Genomic DNA, 19,547 nt, shown 5'->3' with positions numbered 1-19,547 from the left:
ATAGATAGATAAAGTCATAGAATCGCATCCTATCGAGAGTGTTCTATTTTCGGCAAAAGAGTAAACTTAAGATGCGGTTTTGTCTAGAATGAAACGGGTTTTTTGGGGGCACTCAAACGGAAAACAATGGCCATAAAAAGCAAAACAATAAAAACCAAACTATCTTAACTTATAACTGGCCATTTAATTGAACGGAACGTGTGCACTTCAGCAAAGTAGCTCGGGAGTGTTTCAAATCAACGACTCCGTAGATCGACCTTCTGACCAAAATAGTCAGTTGTATCGACCTTTTCACTTATGTTTGTTTACTATTTAAATAAAATAAAAAAAATTGTTTCTTTCACTATGGTTAAGGTTAACTTGTCCGGTTTATAAATAAACTTTTGGTGAAATTTATAGATATTTAAAGCCGCCTCCACTTCAATGATTGAGCCAACATATGAAGGCAATTTTTTTTATTTTTATTCATTATATATAGATCGCAAGAAATCTTCGTCCCTCTCATATTGATGCATCGATTTTCTTACAACATTTTACAGAGTTTTTGGGCATGACAGAGGTTCATGATATGGCTTTAGAGCATTTATGTTAATTGAAATCAAAGCCAGAAACAATATAATCAAAATTCAATGTCAAAGATTTAGTGTTTTTTTTTGTCTTTTTTCTTCTATGGGCTTTGGGAATGTGGCTCTATGAAGTCGGAAGTTGTTGGTCAGGTTTACAAACAACAATTTATTGAATTATGAGTTGCTATGGCAGACCAATGGCTAAAAGAATCATCGAGTTTTCTGTTTCTGATGTATTTCAAATTATATGTTGACGTAGTAATTAACATTAAACGTTAACATTTTAATTTTTATGAGTAATTTGCGTATGATAGTTAAAATATCAAAGCTAAAGAATATAGAACCAATTTTATGAATAAAAAAATACAAAAATACATGAAAAATTTATTAAAATTTGATTTTCTTTAACTTATTATTGTATGTTCTTTATTATGCATATAGTGTTTTTTTATTTGTATTGATTTTTTAAGAAAAAACTCTGAAAACCAAATGCATACAGTGATATTAATGTGTCTGATCTAATCGTTAAAAATATAAAAACCAATAATCATAACAAAACCCACTAAGCAAGTGAAAATTTGTTTCTCAAACAATAGAACCAGATTGGTTCGGTTACCCAAATCGAAAGAATTCTACAAACTCCACAACGCAATTCTCAAAAAGTGAAATAACAAGTTATTCTTAACGAGAATCCCCCCAAGCGTTTCAAATCCGCAAATATCAAAGAAATATCAAACACTTCAAGGGGTAAGAAACACAATTAGCACATCGCAAATGAGATTCCCAAGACTCGGACATAAGTGCTTACGGTAGCCAATCGATGGCCTTGACGCTTTTTGATTTTTGGCAATAATTATCGTGCACCTTATTGTTGTCAGATAAATCATAATTAATAATACGCACAGCCTAGGCAGTTTTTACCAAATGGGCCATCATCAAGCATAGGAAATATGAGCAAATAATGTCCAAGTCATCGGACAAACACATGGCATAAAACACGTTCGTTTTCTCAGTTTTTTACGGACCCCAGCCGGAAGTAAGATGTTAAAACAAGAATTCTGATAGGAAGTAAAATAGGTTAACGTTCAGATTGGCGCTTAGCTTTATAGACTCACCTTTGTGCTGGTTCTAACGGGTTTTTTTTTTCGGCGAAGGCTACCAGTTGATTCATTTGCGATTGTCTGCCTCTATAATGGAGTTCTTTTGGCCAAAACAATCTCCGTGTTTTCGGGCTTGGATTCATTCGGCCAGAGTTCAGCTTATTTTTGGCGATCGGTCAACAGGGCACGAGGTTAAATTCTCGCGAAAGGAAATAGCTACTTTTCAACATGTGCCGAGATCTGTTCGCTTTTGATTGCATAGAACATATAGAATTTGGTTGTTTTGCGTTTAATTATTGCGGAAATTGGCGAACGATAAATTGTGGCGAAACGTTTGAAAAAGGAGGACAATTATTTTTCCAGTGAAGCAGTAAATCTTGAATTGATACAATTTTTCCATATTGTTATTGTGCTTTCGTATTTTGATAGATTACTTTTTATTAAAATAATGGCAATTTTGAAAGAATCACCTTTGAGGTGGTGGTTTTAAATATGTAATAATGTAATAGTTGTTAAATTTAATTACAACAAGAGTTTATATTTATTTTGTGGTATAAGATTAAATTAATTTTATTGAATCTATCTCATGTAAATATTGTATAGTTTTAAATTGAATTTTTTATTGTCTTATTACCATATTAAAAAAAATTGAATTTTTATTGTCTTATTAACCATAATTAAAATAAATTGATTTATAACGGTAAATAATAACTTTTTAATTGGTAATATTGGGTAACTCTGGTCAACAGCTGTGAGCAACTCTCGACTGTCACTCTCTAAATCTCCGACAATTTCTCTCTCGGCAAAACAACCACTGAAAACTGTAAAATCAACAGGAACAGCTGGGTATGCCGCCTTTTTTGCTCCTGTCATCCATCCCCCTTTATCCCCAATTTTTTCTCTCACTGCGCCTGCGTCACAAATGTCAAAAGAGACACGAAATGGGAAACGAAGCTGAAGCAAAAAGCAGTCGAAAAATATAAATAACCATAAAAATAAAACGAACCAGACACAAAAAGAATGCTCGAAGATCCCAGTAAATCAATTTGCATATTTTGGTAATTAATCGATTAAGTAAACGCCGGCTAACCCGAAAGCCGCTATATAAAATACCGAAATAATAATATACATATATGTATATATTTGTGTGAAATAAAGCGGAGGTGAAACAATTGCAGACAAATAGATTTTTAAAGATAATAGAAAGTGAAATAAATTATGGCGAAATTATTTTGTTTTTGTGCATAACATGTGCTCCACATATGGCCTTAAACATTTTTATCAGTTTTTTGACCCGCAAAACTTCGTGTTAAAAATGCAAATTAAAAACTAAAAAACGCACAAATACAAAACAAACGATATCAAGTCAAATAACTAAAATTTGCTTATTATGCAATCTGAAGATGTGACGAAATCGTTAAGAATTGCCGGCCAAATATTATTTCAATCGATTAGCATAACCAGTTTTAAATGCGAAAACATCGAAAAAAAAAAACAATCAAGTCCAAATTAATGGCTGGGTGTGTTTGTGTGTGTCTGTGTGAAAGAGGAACGAGAAGGAAAGAGAGTACAAAGTGCATTGTGATGTTGACAACCAGTAAAGAGGATACAAGTTGACCAACATTGCATTTAACCAAATTTACGTTCATCCGACTTTCATCTGATTCACAAATAAAATAATCTGATGGGGATTTGAGGGGAAAGTGGACAGTAGTATTCAGAAGTTAAGGGCGATTTTTATTATAATGATGATTTACTGCGTTAATTCACTTTTCTTTTTATGCTCATCAAGTAAATAATTAATGTAAAATAAACTATTTTTCTGTCTTTCCTTTTTTGGAAGTAATTATAAATGATATTTTTAAAAAATAATAAGGTTATTTGTTGGTAATTTAAACATAAGGTTACGACAAAGACATTTTGGTGTACCTTTGATCAGTTGGCCTTTCTTTAAAACTTTCTTTTAGAATTTCGAATAATTAATAAGTGTACATTTTTAATACACCTTCATATGTACCTTTGAGTAAGTAAATCAAGTGTAAAATAAGTAAGAGACAAAAAGACTTTTTATCTTTTGAGCGGTTAAAGGGCGTTCAGTCAACTTACATCTGTAATAAAAGAGACAAAGAAAAAAGCATTATTCGAGGTGTCATAACCTTTAAATCTTTCATAGCGCAAATAAGTCATGTTCACACTGTTCTTTTATTTCAAGAAGTAAGCTTATACAAAAAGCAGCATAAATCTCAATCTGTTGCTTAGAATACAGCCCAATTAAGAAAGAAGCAATATAAACAAAATTGTCTGAAAAAATGTGTTCATTAAAAGTTTTGATGCACTTTGAACTCTCCCTACATATTTTTCCTTTTATGTGATTGTTTTATGAATAAGTGACTAAACCTGTGATTGCGTTCACTCATCCCAAATTTTTTAACGAAATAATTAACGAGTGAGCCACCCAAGCCAGCAGTAAATAATTTTTACAATTCATAACGCTAATAAGTCATGTTCACGCCGTCCTTCTAATGCATCTGGTGATAAATTTATAAAAAAAATATGCAAGCATAAATCTCAATTAACTTTAAACAATTACACAAACCAAAAAACAAAAAAACAACGGGATAAATAGCCTAAAGCGAAGCGCAGCCCAAAGCAATATAAGAACGAGCAACGAGCAAAACAAAAATAATAAAAAAAAAATACAAAAATCCAAGCCGAAGCTGCGGCTGAAGCTCGATGACGTCACAAGCGTAGCTTCGGCCGAGCGGCGAGCGGTAAACAGCGCAGTCGACGCCAACAGCGACGTCGACGTCGGCGATATCCAATAGCGCGCCAAAATAAGAAGTCGAAATTCATTCCTTTGGAGCCCACAACGTTCAAATTCGTTTGCTACGCTCACGAGAGCGGACGTGCAGTGCGGAAAAGTCCGACAACAATCAGACAAAAGCCCCCAAGATCCAAACTATATACAAAACACGAAAACACAAAAACCCAAATCACTCACGAAACTAACTTGAAACAAAAACCGAAATTAATATCGCGTCAGTTGCTTGCGGTTGTGTTTCGTTTGCATTTAAATTAACGGAAAAAACTCCGAAAAAAAATTACATAAAACAAAGCCAATTAAATTGATAAAACTTGTGTCTTAGGAAAGTGTGATTGAGCTATACAAAACTAAACAGATTCAATTAAATCGAGCCAATTCAGTTTCCAGTCTGTGCAAAAATGGTGAAGAACATTAACAATAACAACATTACCGCCGAGGACGAGCAGATTCTGGCCAATGGACACGCCCAGACCAATGGTAATGGAGTGGTCCATCATCACGAGGAGGCAGTTGCTCCAGCTCCTGCCCCTGCTGCCGATGGCTGGCGCCAAGTCCTGTGGAATAGCTGGGATGCCTTTGCGGACGTGGCCTGGTTCATCATCTGCTGCATTGGATACATCCTGCAGGTGAGTTGTAATGATATGAAAAATCCCTAAATGAGTTTTGTAAAAACAACAGCAATATTTTAAATATATGTACCTAATTGAATGGTTATAATATAGTGACTATGGTCATAACACAAAATAGTTATTAATTATTTAAGGTTAAAATTTCAAAGTTAAGAAAATGTTGGACATTTTTGTAAGGAGGTGTATTGTGAAAGATACTAGAATGACAAAACTAGTTTTTTTTATATTTATATTAAATACCTACATTTAAAGTTTTATTAAGGTATTTTTGTTTAAATTTAAGACAAGTCAAAACCCACTAGCCATCAAATTATTAAAGATTCGTTGAAAGATAACCATAAAAAGTAGCCAGTAAACTTCTTATTGTTGTAATTTAATTAAAGTCAGTCAAAATTAGCTTCAGCTTTAATTATCAACAAAACAAAAACACTCATAAACAAAAGGTTCCTTATTTGTGAGCGAACAAATAAAAGACTTTATTGTATCTCTAACAGCCCTCTGGCAAAGACCTTCTCACTTTTGTTTACAACAGATTAATAAAAATGGTTAAACGATTGTTGAAATCACATTTGCTTCCTCCGCTCGAAAGAATAATTTACCTTCGCTTTGACTTTGGTTGATTAGCAACATTGTGTGATTTAGTTAACGCATTTTACCTTCGGCTCTCGACGAAATGTGTCAATGTTGTCGTAGAGAATCGCACCGAGAATTTCAAGTCCGGCGATCGCATGGCTGGCAAAAAATATAATGAACGACAGCGATTAACTTATTTAATTAGCAGCGGAAAGGATGTGATATATGGCCAAAGGTAATGGGCATTGCCAATGGCAGCACGTGTGGCGTTTAATTGGAACCGTGAAAGAGATTTAAGGCATTAAGATCCAGCGGAGACAAGTTTAAAGATCGTATCTTCAGACACAGGGGAGGGGCAAGGCGAGTTAGGGACTGCTCGAGATGATGTAAACCAGCCTGTGAACGATAATTTATTTTGACTTACGAATTTGGCTTTTGAGATGCAATCAGGGGAGGGAAAGGATTGTTGGAACCAGTTGGAAATTGAGTTAACACGCTTCATAAATTCATACATTTATTGATTCCACAAACTAGCTCAAATTAACGATACGAAATACGAATATATGCAAGCAAACGCAGATCAATATATAAATATATATTTTTTAAACAAAATATTTTTTTTGTTAGGTAAAACATTAATTAAAAATATATTTTCTATCGCAAAAAAACATAAAACAAAATTTATTGTTTTAATATGACTTCAAAAATATAGTTAATTCACCGACATAAATTAACAAACACCTTTAAAGCTCAAAATAAATGTATTAAATTATAAGAGTGGTTTAGAAAAAAAATGGCAATAAATTTACGCCAAGCTGAAAACAAACGGCCCAAAGAGCTAACAATCCATTAGCATTACCAGTAATTATAATTAATAAAAAACTAGTCATCAATCTCAATTCAAAATGCAAATAAGTGCTTAAGTGACTGTTGGTCACATGCCTAATTAATTGTCTGTACACAGTTGAATGAGATTGCAAACATCCAGAATGAAAATGATTACAAGCTAGTGAATTGCTCGTATGCTTCAAAGATTTTAAAATTTAAAAATTAGGCGCAGACCCGTATCGAGTTCAAACTGACACTCTGACACGCTAAGTGGTTTTTAAATAACCAAAAATAAAAGGCAATAAAAGCAATTTCAATTTTATTGCGTAAGACTCGTTTTGTGGTAATTATATTTTCACCTTACCGCAAAAAATAAACAAAACACCAAAACCTTTTGTAGCCAAGGGATAGTGAGCTGTGATCGTGAAATATGTGTGGCATGATAGCCAGATCCATCGGTATTCGTCAGCTGCGGTGGCATCATTATGCACGGAGCCGCATGGGAGAGGGCCATAAAAAAAGAGACGTCTGGAAAAACTATTGACATTTGCATGCCAAATGCAAAACCAGCCACTCAGAAAGACAACTGAATTTGCATGTAAATTCACGGGTTTTGTAAACGCTTAAATGATGATTCTAAACGTTAACCGCTTGACTGGCTATCGATGATAGATGATAGATGCCAGATGTGCAAATCGTCCGCTGATTGTTGTGATTGAATTAACAATCGGGCGGATAACCCATAGAGTATTATTAGCCCGATTTATGTCAATACATTGCTGGCATGCATTTAACAAAAGACTTGGGCAACAAACTTGAGCTGAAAGTTCCACCTACAAGCTGGACATTATGGAGGCGAGCTATGTGGACTTTGTTTACACTGAGAGACTTTTATTAGAAGGTCTTAAATTATTTTTAAAAAATAATTGTACCAAGAAGTTTTCTTGACTTTAAGTTGGACATTATGGAGGGAAGCTATGTGGACTTTGTTACACTGAGAGACATTTATCAGAAGTTTTAAAAATTATATTTTTTTACCGAGCAAATCAAGCAATTTTTCTTAGGGCATATTGTACAATTATATTACTTGTAGAATAATATTAAAAAAATTATTAGACAATTATTTTGACTATAGTTTAATATCTTAATTAAGTTCTTTTTTTCAAAGAATGCTTTCTAACGGAAAGCCTACTTCACCTGCCTTAAAACGTTAGATAATAAAGCAAAGAAATTTTAAATTATAATTTTCCGGGAATGAAATTATCTAGCTTAACAAAAAATTAAACTTAAGAAAAGTTATTTTATTTTTCCAATGTTACTAGCTAAATCAAGGCTTAAATTAATAATCTTTATGCTGTTTAAGCTATTCTAAAATGATATTAAAATTCTTAATTCTATATAAAATAACTTTTTTTCTTAAGATTTCTTCAACAAGAATTTAAAAATGTATCAGCATTTCGAGCCAAGTTTCTTAGTGTGCCTGGGGCATGTAATGAGCCAATTCAGCAGAGTTACTGGTCGCCGCTGAAGTCGCTGTCAACTGCGCGGCTGCGTTTGGCTTGTTGACCTAGTTCAACTTTTGCATTTTGCCGGCTTTGTGGTGGTGGTGCTGGCCACTTGGAGAGCCTGTTTTTATTAGCTAGTCGCAAGTCCCACACTCACACACATCGTATAGTAATTGTGGTAACAACAACAGACACCGCAATTTCGCGGGCATTCGGTTGGCTTTTGTTTGTGCGTTGCAAACGCAATTGAAATTGAAAGTGTTTGCGGCCGCCCCGAAAGGCAAATAGCTAAATACAATACAATATCTTACTACTGGATGGGCAGCCTTAGCTAACCTCTTTGTAAGCTGTAAGCCGTAAGCCGTAAGCCGTTTTGTTGGCTTAGAGACCGAGCTGGTTGCAGGTTCATAGCCCGCATGCGGCCTTGTGCTTTCGACTGATTTACGGCTGGCAGTGTGTGTGTGAAACTGAAAAATGGGTTACGGGGCGGGTGTGCCCGTCAATGGCCATATAATATATATACATACATACAAGACGGGAAAAAAATACTGTCTGACTGCCACATCGTGCAAAGAAACACACACAATGTGTGCTAGCGCACTACCGCTTAAAATTTGAGGAAGCTAATTATATTTCGAAAATGTCTTGAGCTCAAAAGTATGGTTTTAAAACAACGTAACTAACAATTGTCTAGTCTTAAACAAAAGGTTATATTCTTGAGTTTAAAGCTCTGTCAAAAAAGACAGTGCAATTATATTTAGCCAGACAATAAATTATAGCTTTTCAGAAAATGAATTATCGTTTTAAATTTATTATATTATAAATATAAGTCTAGCGTAGTTTTAGGTAAAGCGTGTCTAAAACGGTCTGATCATACATATATTAGTGAAGAACAAAGTTCGTGTTCTAAATCATTGGCAAAAATTTTATAAGCATAGAAACGCAATCAAGGAACGTTTTTAGTTTTCTTAGGAATAATAATAATTATTGAAATCAAATTGTATATACAGTAGCTGATTCTTTGTTATTGCTTGATACATTACTTGATAAATTTTTTGTTTATTAGACTATCGATTTTTTTGCAACTAAACCTAACGTATTTCCAATGCATTGCTTAATTTGCAAATAAACTCAATGCTACCAAAAATACCACAGCACTATTAATGACACGGGCAAGTTTCTCTGTCTTTGAATAAATGTACTTCAAGCTAATCACTCGACATATCCGTTGCAGCTGAGTTTGGCTTGGCAAATATCCGCCCGGGCAGACAAATTACCACTCGAGTCACTCAATTCACAAGTTGCAGTAGTCGAGATCGCATAGAACACGATTGTGCGATTTATGAGCGCGTGTTTCTGAAGCAAATACCCAGCTAAGAAACTTTATTGTGATGCTAATTTCTTTAAAATCTATAAATGAAAATTGCCCATGAAGGCCGCTACCGCGGCAACCGATGACAGCGACCACCCGCCTGCCATAAAAATCAGCAAAAAGCACAAAAAAGCAAAACTGCGAAGTGAAGGCAGACATGAGCAAACAAAACTTAAAGTGCAAAATCATTGGCCAATTGGCCAGGCAGCTTCAAACTTTCAAGTGTATAAGGGGAGGGGAGCAGAGACTCCATTTAAATGCAATGCACCGCGCTGCAGTTTGCTGCATTTGTTGTCGGCTAGTTTAATTTCAGGTTTATTATTATATTTTGTGATGCCTCTGCACTCTTACTAATGGTATAAAGATTCAATTAACGGGAACTAGAAAGTATTATGCTGCAGGCCCATAAAGTAAAAATAAAATAATTAGCTTACGCTTTTAAATAAAAATATATATTGAAAACAACGTAAAATTTAGATTAATATAAAATATACGATAAATACGTAAAATAGGAAAAAAGTGATTGAAAAATTCTAGGAAATGTTATGCTGCAAGACCATAGCGAAATAATAAAATTATTAACTTACGCTTTTAAATAGAAATATATATTGAAAACAACGTTAAGTTATTGTTAATATAAAACATACGTTTAGTATGTAAAATAGAAAAAGAGCTTTAAAAATAATAGAACAGTATAAAGTAAAAATAAAATTATTAACTTACGCTTTTTAATAAAATATATATTGAAAACAGCGTAAAATATACGTTAAATAGGTAAAATAAGAAAAAAGTGATTTAAAAATACTATAAAATATGCTGAAAGACCATGAAAAATACTAGGAAATATTATGCTGCAAGACCATAGCGTAATAACAAAATTATTAACTTACGCTTTTAAATAGAAATATATATTGAAAACAACGTTTATTTATTGTTAATATAAAACATACGTTAAGTGTGTAAAATAGAAAAAAAAGAGCTTTAAAAATGAACAAAAATTAGATATTTATTTTTAAATGATTTGCTAATAATTTTAAAGATTTTTTAAATTTTACTTACAAAAAATAAAACAGTATAAAATAGCAAAAAATGCCTTATTTCAAGGGAACATAGCTGAATAATAAATGAAAATATATAAGTAAAGTTTTAAAAATAAGCATTTATTTATTCAAAAGGGTATATAAAAAGAAACGAATGCATTTAATGTGGTTTCTTTAGCTTTTTCGTTTTTATTGCAACTGTCGGTGTCTGTGTCTAGTTTCAAAGCGATTCGGCAAAGAAGGTCATTCAGAGGGGCGGCCAAGGGGCGGGGCGCGGTATGAAGACGGGAGGCGGACTGGCACTCGACGTCTGCCAAGTGTTTGTGCATTGGCAGGATTGCAACACCGGCGTTTACAATGTTTTGTGGCAAGTTCGTGCCTTAAGTCTTTTGTTTTTGACTCACTCGCGCACAAAATGCACTCAAAGCCACTGTGTATTTTCGACTCGACTCGCAAAAAGTGGCCAAAATTGGAGCCAATTTGGCCGACAGCAGGTGCAAGTGTGTGCTCAAGCTTTTTGGGGTTGGGCAACAAGCCGCCAGTTTGTGGTATTCGGTTTCACTTTCGGCCGGCTCTAGAACCACGCTAACCGCCTTAACCATGTTAACCAAGCGGTGGCGACTTCGGCTTGTTGATATTTTCGCAATTATCTTGGAACTGAGCTCTCTCAGAGAAACAAGTTTGTTCACTGCCTTTTGTCTGCAAACATTTGATTACTGGCTAAGAGCAGAGCTACCACTGATGATGATGATGATGATGGCGGGAATGGAAACAACCCAGCCGGCCTAACGCCTTAGAAGTATGAGCGCGAGAGGTGCCTGACATCCAGAGATCAGCCATTTGGCATTTGCTTTTCATAAGTTATGCAAGGTTTTCGCAATCTCCAGAGACTTGAGAATTCCACACATATTGGCTATTTAACGAGGCTAATGAAGGTGGAAGATTCGTGTTAATTAATGTTTAAACAGCTCTAATGAGCTAAGCATTCGGTCACTTGTGCAACCCAGGTCAATTATTACTTGAGATTTGTGTGCTAATGCTAGGGATGTTGGCTCGGTTGTTATAGGTAAATGTGTATTCATGTAGAAGTAAAGATGTCAACTGCTTATATGATTAAAAAATAATGTTCAAAACTAAATGTATTCCGTTTTGATTAAAAATACCGGAGATACTACACATAAGAAGAAAAATTCCATTTTTGCGGCCCTGGAAACTGTAAAACCGTATGTAAATTCGAAATAAAAACATGGAAACCTAAAATATAGCCTTCAAGTGTTTTTCCACTCTTGTAAGCTGCTATGTAATTATGAAATGTATCCATAATTAACTTCGATTTCTCGCCCTATCATGGACAAATTTCCATTACAAAATAAATTAACGATTAATCTTTTTCAAATGGCTAAGACCTTTTGAAAATTTTCCAATCGCCTAACGCTAGTCAATCAAATCAAAATCAGTGCATCCAAGATCGATCCGATTTGGAGGCCTTCCGTGTCTTACAAAGGTCAAAGCATTGGACCTTGACAATCACCAGAAAATCGGAGGACAGACGACAAAAAAGCGACTAATGCCATGAGACCAATAAACCCAGCTGAATGAATTTGATGCTGACTCGGCATGTTTTAGCTAGGGGAAACATTTCAACCAGACAACAAAATTCTTAAATGATATGGCTAAAGTCTTAAACTTGTCTGCAAAATTTACATTTGTCTTGAAATATTTCCGTGATCTCGCGGCAAATCTTTCTCTTTCATTCTAAGCCCCTCAATTCGATTTCAATTTGCATATTTATGCCTTTTATGTCATGCCTTAGCATGAAAAGAAATCGCTGCTCTTATTATGATGATTATCGTATTATGTATAAATTATAATTGCGCGCTTCCTGTCCTTGTTATTTGAGTTGAGCTGAGAAAAGAGCACATTGCATGTTAAATTATGTGACAAAATGTCTGTCAACGAGCTGGCAGCAACAGCATGGAAACAAAAGGGCCAAAAGCAACTCATCATCATTGTTGTCAGCAACATCAACCGGCCCAAGACACCGGTAACAAGTTTCCTTTGATTAATTTTGTATAATTTATGATACAATTTTTTCGGAGAGACAGGAAAACGTTTGCGAAAAAGAAATGACGGGATAGTGTTTTTAAAAAGGGCACCGATGGCAATGTACTCTGGCAATATTTTCAAAAAATATATTGCTTAAATATTATTTTTGAAATTACATTTATTAGTTTTAAAATTTTAGTTCAGATCAAAACCAATTTAAAAGTGTTATATACACATTTGAAAAATAATTGTCTATAAAAGTGACATACGAATTCTACTTTTCACTGTGAGATAAAGTTAAACTTTTACAAGAAACCTAAGTATTATATGTTCTTATATTTGGTGTTTTAATATATGGCAGTAAACAAACAACATTAATACCACCCTCTTTGAGAGTATAAAACGACAAAGTTGCGACACATTCATTGTTAATGTCAAAATAATTGGACACGCTTGCCGGACCTGGCTGAAACCCCGGTTCAGGCTCAGGTGCAAAGCCCAACCCAGGGGACCAGGTGCCCTAAGCGGATGGGGCGAAATGTCTGGCAGCAAGTTCGCGTGTGGCATGAAAATTTATGGGATGCCCCCGCGTGCAACGCAGAAAGTGCTACTGTGCAACATGTTAAATATTAAGTTCGCCGCCTCAGTCTTTTGTTTCGCCTTTCCCTTTCGCGCACTTATTTTTTTTTGCGGGCCGCAAGGGAGGCGCGATGGTCATAAATTTTGACAGCTTATTGACACTAAACGGGGCAGAAAAACTTTTTGCAAATTTTCGTCTGCCTACATGTATCAATTAATTGCGGTGAACTACTCGACTCGCCCACCGCCGCCCTCAATAGTTTTTGTTCAAGGCGGCAAATTGAGGTCTATTAACACGCAGATGGCAAGTGGCAAAAGTTGTTTACAATTTTACACTTTGTTTGGACTTCCTTTTTGAGTATTGTGTAAACTTTGAATTTGTCTCTATTTGCATACGCGTGACTGGGATCAGTTTTGCTGTGCATATAGGAAATGAATGAGACGAGAAACAAAAGACTTGAGCAACGAACTCATTTGCATAGCGTAGCATATGGAGAAAGATAGAAATTTTATGGTTTTATTTTTGCTGAATGGGAATTCGCTAATTAGCATGTTTTACAGAATATTCAAGAGTTGTTTATGTGATTGGGCTAGATAAAACTTGTTTTCTAAGAATTTTTTATGTTATGTTAATTTATATTATTTAAAGAATACATAACTTACAAATATAAATAAATAAATATTTATAAAATAGTTTTAAAAATCTGATTTTGAGCTGTTTGATCAATCAATCAAATCTGATCTCAATTTTCAAAATAAAAATAAGAAATTAGAATGTGTAAAGACGCCTAAGAGTTAAACTATAATAAAACTCAAGCACATTTTATTTGAAGTCAATATATAGTTCGCCTGATTGTACATTAAATTGATTAAACTTTATATTGAAAAATTGTACTTGAAATAAGAAGGTTAAAATATCGTTCAATTAAAAATTGCTCTCACGCAGTAGAAAAAATTCAATGAACCACATCTGACATAAATAGTAAACAAAGCCCTTGCCAAATGGATATTTAATTAACTCTGCGTTGAAAGTAATTATAGCCAACCTCTAATTAAATTCCATTTTTTTTCGCTTCCAGGATCTTTACTACATCGCCTTCGGCTATCCCGAAAAGGAGCTCAACACAGACATTGCATTGATCACAGGTGGTGGCAATGGACTGGGTCGCCTGCTGGCCGAGAGACTGGGAAAGATGGGAACCAAGGTCATTATCTGGGATATAAACAAGAAGGGTAAGTTCCCGAATTACTCGACTATCTAGAGGGATATCAAATAATTATGTTATAAACCATTGCTTGCAGGTATTGCGGAAACCGTCGAAATCGTCGAGGAAGCGGGCGGCTATTGCAAGGGCTATGTGGTGGATATATCGAAAAAGGAAGAGGTCTACAAGGCGGCCGATATAATCAGGGAAGAAGTCGGAGATGTAAGTACACAGCAAATATTAATTTTAGCTTAATGCTTTAGTTGGTTTGTATAACTTATGGCAATTTCATTTTATGTTTTGATATTTTTCTAAGAAAATTGTATTTAGGTATTTGAAAAATAATTAGGAATTCAAAAGAATAGGGATCCTAAAAAAACAGTATGAAATCAATTCCCATGCGATCAAAGGAAAACGAATTTGTTTTTTGTGACATATCAAATATCCAATACTTTTCAGTGTTCCTCAATTCAGGGGGGAAATACTATAGAAAAGTGCGTGCGGGAATTGAAGCATAAAAGTCCAGTAATTGCTGTTTACAGTCGAGCGCCTAATGTGGCATCAGACTAGTCGTCATATAATTGTTTGTTGAGGGGCGTTTAATGGCCTTTATGCTGGCCAGAACCCAACGTCGTCTTAGGAGCGCGGAACACATGTAAGCCGGCACCATCCAAGACTTGCTGCAGTGGCTGCCACACCCCGTTGCAACACATTTATGCATATTCATGTCATAAATTTAAAGCGAAGCCAGGGCGGAGAGAAAAAAATTTGTATGCATGACCGCATCGTCATCGTTGCGGCAACCTTGAGAAATTGTTGCACATTACACAAACGGCTGGAAAAAAAGGCAGAAGCCAAGTCCAATCCGGTCTTCTGCAAACTGGTTGCCACCTCGCATTCGATCTGCTCATTTATCACAATCTGGGACAGATTTCAGGCACTCTGCAGCAATGCAAGTGATATTCAAATTAATCCTTACATTTTTGTTTAAGCTTTTGTGAAATTTCACAATGCTTTTTAAATCAATTTTGTTGCTAATTATGGCGCATGTATTTTTTTCTATTCTTTCAATTAGAACTTTGTTCACATTGTACATATATGAGCTTGGCTAATGAGTAAGTGAATAGTCAAGGTTGAGGTAGTACGTTAATTATAGGAAGAGTAATTAGATAGTACTCAGATGAACAAAAAAACTTGATGAATGTAAATCAAGCAATTTTTTTGTAGTTTGGAAAGAGAGTACATTGTATATTAAATTGAACCTTTAACATCTTAAAAATTTTCAATGTTTATTAAATTACATAACAACCCTCCAAACTTAACCATTTTTACAAAGTAAGTTAAATGCTCCACAAGCATCTAATGCCATCATTAAATGATTTTTCAAGCATGGCTAGGTCAATTTTCAAAGTTTGCCGAGCTGCCCAAAACCCCCAAATTATTTGCCGAAATTATAACTTCAGTTGAAAAACGATGGAAGAGTGGTTAAAATTATGTCGGAAATTCAAGCATAAAAAAGCAAGCAACAAGAACACAACACAAAAAGTGGTGAAAAAAAGAGAGAAAACAAACAAAGCCATCATTTTGAAAGAGTTATACAATGACAGCGGCAACATCGTTGAACCTAAAAGTCACAAAAATAAAGACGAAAAGCAGTGGCTACACACAAAAAAACAAAACAAGACAAAAATTTAACTGCTTAGTAAGTCATGCGTTATGCAGATGACGCGTTGCTTTTGCTGCCTTTTTTTTTTTGGTTCCAATTCTGTTGTTGTTTTTTTTTCAGTTTTACTATTGCTCGAAGCCCTCTGAAATATTACATTTAATATTTTTTAATGGCCTGGCGATGTTGTTGTTTGGTTTTAATGGTTCGACGCTGTTGTTTTTGCTTAATGCACGCCTCGTTAAATGTTTTTGCCCGGTTACAGCGGGGCAAATTCGAAATCGCTCATACGCAATGTATGACCTGCCCCTGCCCCACACACCAATTGCACTTGAACTCGCCCTCAAATCGGATCATTGTTGTGCACTTGTTGTTAACTTATTTAACCACCGTCTGTAATCGGATAGGTTTTAGGGGGACAAAGCGAGCGAGCTGTTGTTATTTAAGTTTTTCAAGCATCTTACATTATTCGCATTTAGACCTTGACATGCTCGACATTTATGGTCGGCTGCCATTTGAAGGATTTCACTTTTTGGAAAACTAATAAATCTATGGAGCTCGCAAAAAATCCAAGGCAAACTTTGCTAGAAACTCTTACAAAATTTGTTTAAATTTAAAAAAGGAAATAAAACCAGTAAAAATACAGTTTAAAATAAGTTTTCTAGGCAGGTCGTACATCAAATAGCTTATAAAAATGCCAAAACAAATGGCCTGGACAAGTCCACGCCTTTAAAGCATTTTACCAGATATTTAAACAAGTCGAGAATAAGCAAAATTATGGCATTTTGGTGTTAGTGGCACACAAGAAGTTACGCAATATGCAAATTGCAAGCAACATTTTTGGCAATGTCTGACTGGCATTTTAAAATAATCTGTGGTTTTTGAGCAACAACAATTTTCCATTACGATACGATTTTTTTAATTTACATATATTCTTTTGAATAAAATACGTTTTCTTTTAGGAATCTAAGAGTGTTACATTTTGTTGTTTTTTTTTGTAGAGCTTTTAATTGCTTTTGTGTAATTAAACACTTTTATGTTTATTTTAATGTATTTTCAATACTTTGGTTTAAGTAACAATTTACGATTTATTAAGTAACATTAAATTATTGTATTTTTGAGTTTTCTTTAATTTAGGTCAACCACTGGTTATTTTACAATTTGCCTTTCCCCTACTAGATTTAATTTGTATAATTTCTTGGAGACACTGCAATCTTTTTTGCACTCCCGCCGAATAATTAAATATTTTTTTTACTAAAGTGTTGCAACATTTCGGTTACATTGCAGATCACCATGCTGATCAACAATGCGGGCGTTGTATCGGGCTTGCACCTTTTGGACACACCTGACCATCTTATCGAGCGGTCGTTCAATGTGAATGTCATGGCACACTTTTGGGTAAGTCGATAAAACCACTCTGCGGCCAGAATGTGGATGCTAATGCCGGTGTTACAATGTTGCAGACGACAAAAGCGTTTCTGCCCAAAATGATTGAGAATGATCGAGGACACATTGCCACGATCGCCTCGCTGGCCGGCCATGTGGGCATTAGCAAATTGGTCGATTACTGTGCGAGTAAATTCGCAGCGGTGAGTTTGCTTTATTCGTACCCTCGCGATTCCCCCTCCTTGACTTATCGATGATAATTACAGGTTGGCTTTGATGAGGCTTTGAGGCTGGAGCTGGAAGTCCTTGGACATACGAACATCCGAACCACCTGCATCTGCCCCTTCTTCATTCAGGCCACTGGCATGTTCGACGACGTGAATGCCAGGTGAGTGCTATCCGACATCCATAAAACGTGCTTCTCCCGATCCCGATCCCAATCCTGAGCGAGAACTGACATTTTTGACTTGGTAAATGATTGCAGATGGGTCCCCACACTGAATCCCAACGATGTGGCCGATCGTGTCATTTCAGCCATCAGGAAGAACGAGAAACTGGCCGTCATTCCCGGCTTCCTGAAGATCCTCCTCTCCTTCAAGTGGTAAGCAAATAAATGGACTTTCGCCCTAGCCTAATAACGATAATTTGCCGCACTTAATTAGGCGCCATAATGGTTGTAGGGGGCTTGTAGCCCCTAATGGGAAATGCTTGACTTGAATATTTTAATTTGAGTTCATTTAATGGTAGTGTTCGCTGTCGAGCTGGGAAATTAATCTTGTATGGATGTGTGAAAGGGTTGCAGGTGCTGCAGCTACTTTTGATTTAATTATGGGATCTATTTTATTAAATGTAATTGTATAAATTACAAAAAAAAGGTTATAAAACAGTAAAACAAATTTATTTAAATTATAATTTAATCTTTTTTTAACGGACTTTTGTTGCCTAGCTTTCCATTAGTTCCTTATAAAAAATTACAAAAGTATAAAATCAACAATCCCTTTAAAAATAAATCAAATGAGTTAAAGTCAAAGAACTTTATCTATTCAAAGTTATAATTTTGCTGACTCATGGGGAAAGTTCAAAAGTTCTAGATTTGCAATAAAACTTTAATGTGTACAGCTTGTAGCACTCCCAATAAAATGTGGAAAATCTTCGTTTCTAAAAGCGTGACCACATCTTTATCCACCCCGTCAAAAAGTATGATAAAACGCAAACCTTTGCGGGAAATGCCCATTCATTCAGGCATGTACACTATAAAAAAAAGATACATGTTTATTATTTCAATTTAAATATATTTTTCATATTAGGTAACTGCTAAGCAAAAAATGATCAAGATTTAAAACATATAGAATTATTTGTTTTTAAAACAATTTCATAATGCTAAGAAGTTTTTTTTATTTAAAAAAACTGAAAGAATATTGAATTTGCTTATTAAAGAGAAAGATTTTGATTTCAGTGTAGTCAATCCCCTCACCCAAAATCGTATCGCACCCCCTCGGTCCCCATTACCATGCCTAATGGTCTCGCTTTAATGTGTTTCTCTTAAATAATGCATAATATTTACCTTTGCTTGGCCCACCTTTGCTTACCCCATCTCCATTTTGTATTTTCGCAGGACCTTCCCCTGGGGCTGTGTGGGTGGTTTGCTGAAGCGCCTGGTGCCCGATGCCTCGCCCCACGGCCTGCCTAGCTCCATAGCCGCCCCCGTACCGCTCAGCTCGAACAACGCGAAGTCGGCCGCCCACATCGCCGCTCTGGATGCTGAGCTAAGTAGCGTTACCCTGCCGGCGAAGCCACCCTCGATGCTCATCCAAAGGACACCGTCGCTGGGGGAGCGTGTCCTTTAAGCGCCCATAGCACACCACACAACACACCACACCACACACCGCACACCGCACACCTCACACCGCACCACCCACTCCTGTTCTTATTTCCACATTATAATTTTTTTTTCCAAACGTTGTGTGCATTTTATGAGCGTGGAGTTACGAGCATGTGTAATTGAATTTCGTGTTTTTGGCATTTTTCGCTGCGGAGAAACATTTACTAAATCTAAGCTACAAATCTAGTGATATTACATTTAGTTAAAGTAGTATGAAGGGGAAAGCGTTTAGCCTTAATTAATCGAATTGTATTTTTGTAATGCCTCTTAAGTGTACGTTTTTATGTTAAGGTATTGTTTTGCATTTCCGATTTGCCAGTAGTCATCACTTAGTTTTAACAGCCTGTTT

The 19,547-nt window shown here is 35.4% G+C and overlaps 1 protein-coding gene across 1 annotated transcript; it reads left to right on the top strand.

The window, feature by feature from the left end:
• Positions 1-4,230: 4,230 nt before the first annotated feature.
• On the top strand, positions 4,231-19,304 carry LOC128261728 (estradiol 17-beta-dehydrogenase 11). The gene is made up of 8 exons (XM_052995557.1): positions 4,231-5,116; positions 14,142-14,295; positions 14,365-14,489; positions 17,218-17,328; positions 17,394-17,519; positions 17,583-17,704; positions 17,801-17,917; positions 18,932-19,304. The coding sequence occupies exons 1-8, from the start codon at positions 4,889-4,891 to the stop codon at positions 19,161-19,163; spliced, it is 1,215 nt and encodes a 404-aa protein (XP_052851517.1). The 5' UTR covers positions 4,231-4,888; the 3' UTR covers positions 19,164-19,304.
• Positions 19,305-19,547: the final 243 nt, after the last annotated feature.

The sequence above is a fragment of the Drosophila gunungcola genome, unplaced genomic scaffold (genome assembly GCF_025200985.1).
Source record: "Drosophila gunungcola strain Sukarami unplaced genomic scaffold, Dgunungcola_SK_2 000001F, whole genome shotgun sequence".
NCBI classification, from domain to species: Eukaryota; Metazoa; Arthropoda; class Insecta; order Diptera; family Drosophilidae; genus Drosophila; species Drosophila gunungcola.
This window is presented reverse-complemented; position numbering and strand designations above follow the sequence as displayed.

Excerpts from the sequence above, each read along its gene's own strand:
- LOC128261728 (XM_052995557.1), top strand. The coding sequence starts at position 4,889 with ATGGTGAAGAACATTAACAATAACAACATTACCGCCGAGGACGAGCAG. Across the intron at positions 14,296-14,364 it reads CTGGGATATAAACAAGAAGG|GTATTGCGGAAACCGTCGAA; the intron begins GTAAGTTCCCGA and ends CATTGCTTGCAG. Across the intron at positions 17,520-17,582 it reads GTGCGAGTAAATTCGCAGCG|GTTGGCTTTGATGAGGCTTT; the intron begins GTGAGTTTGCTT and ends TGATAATTACAG.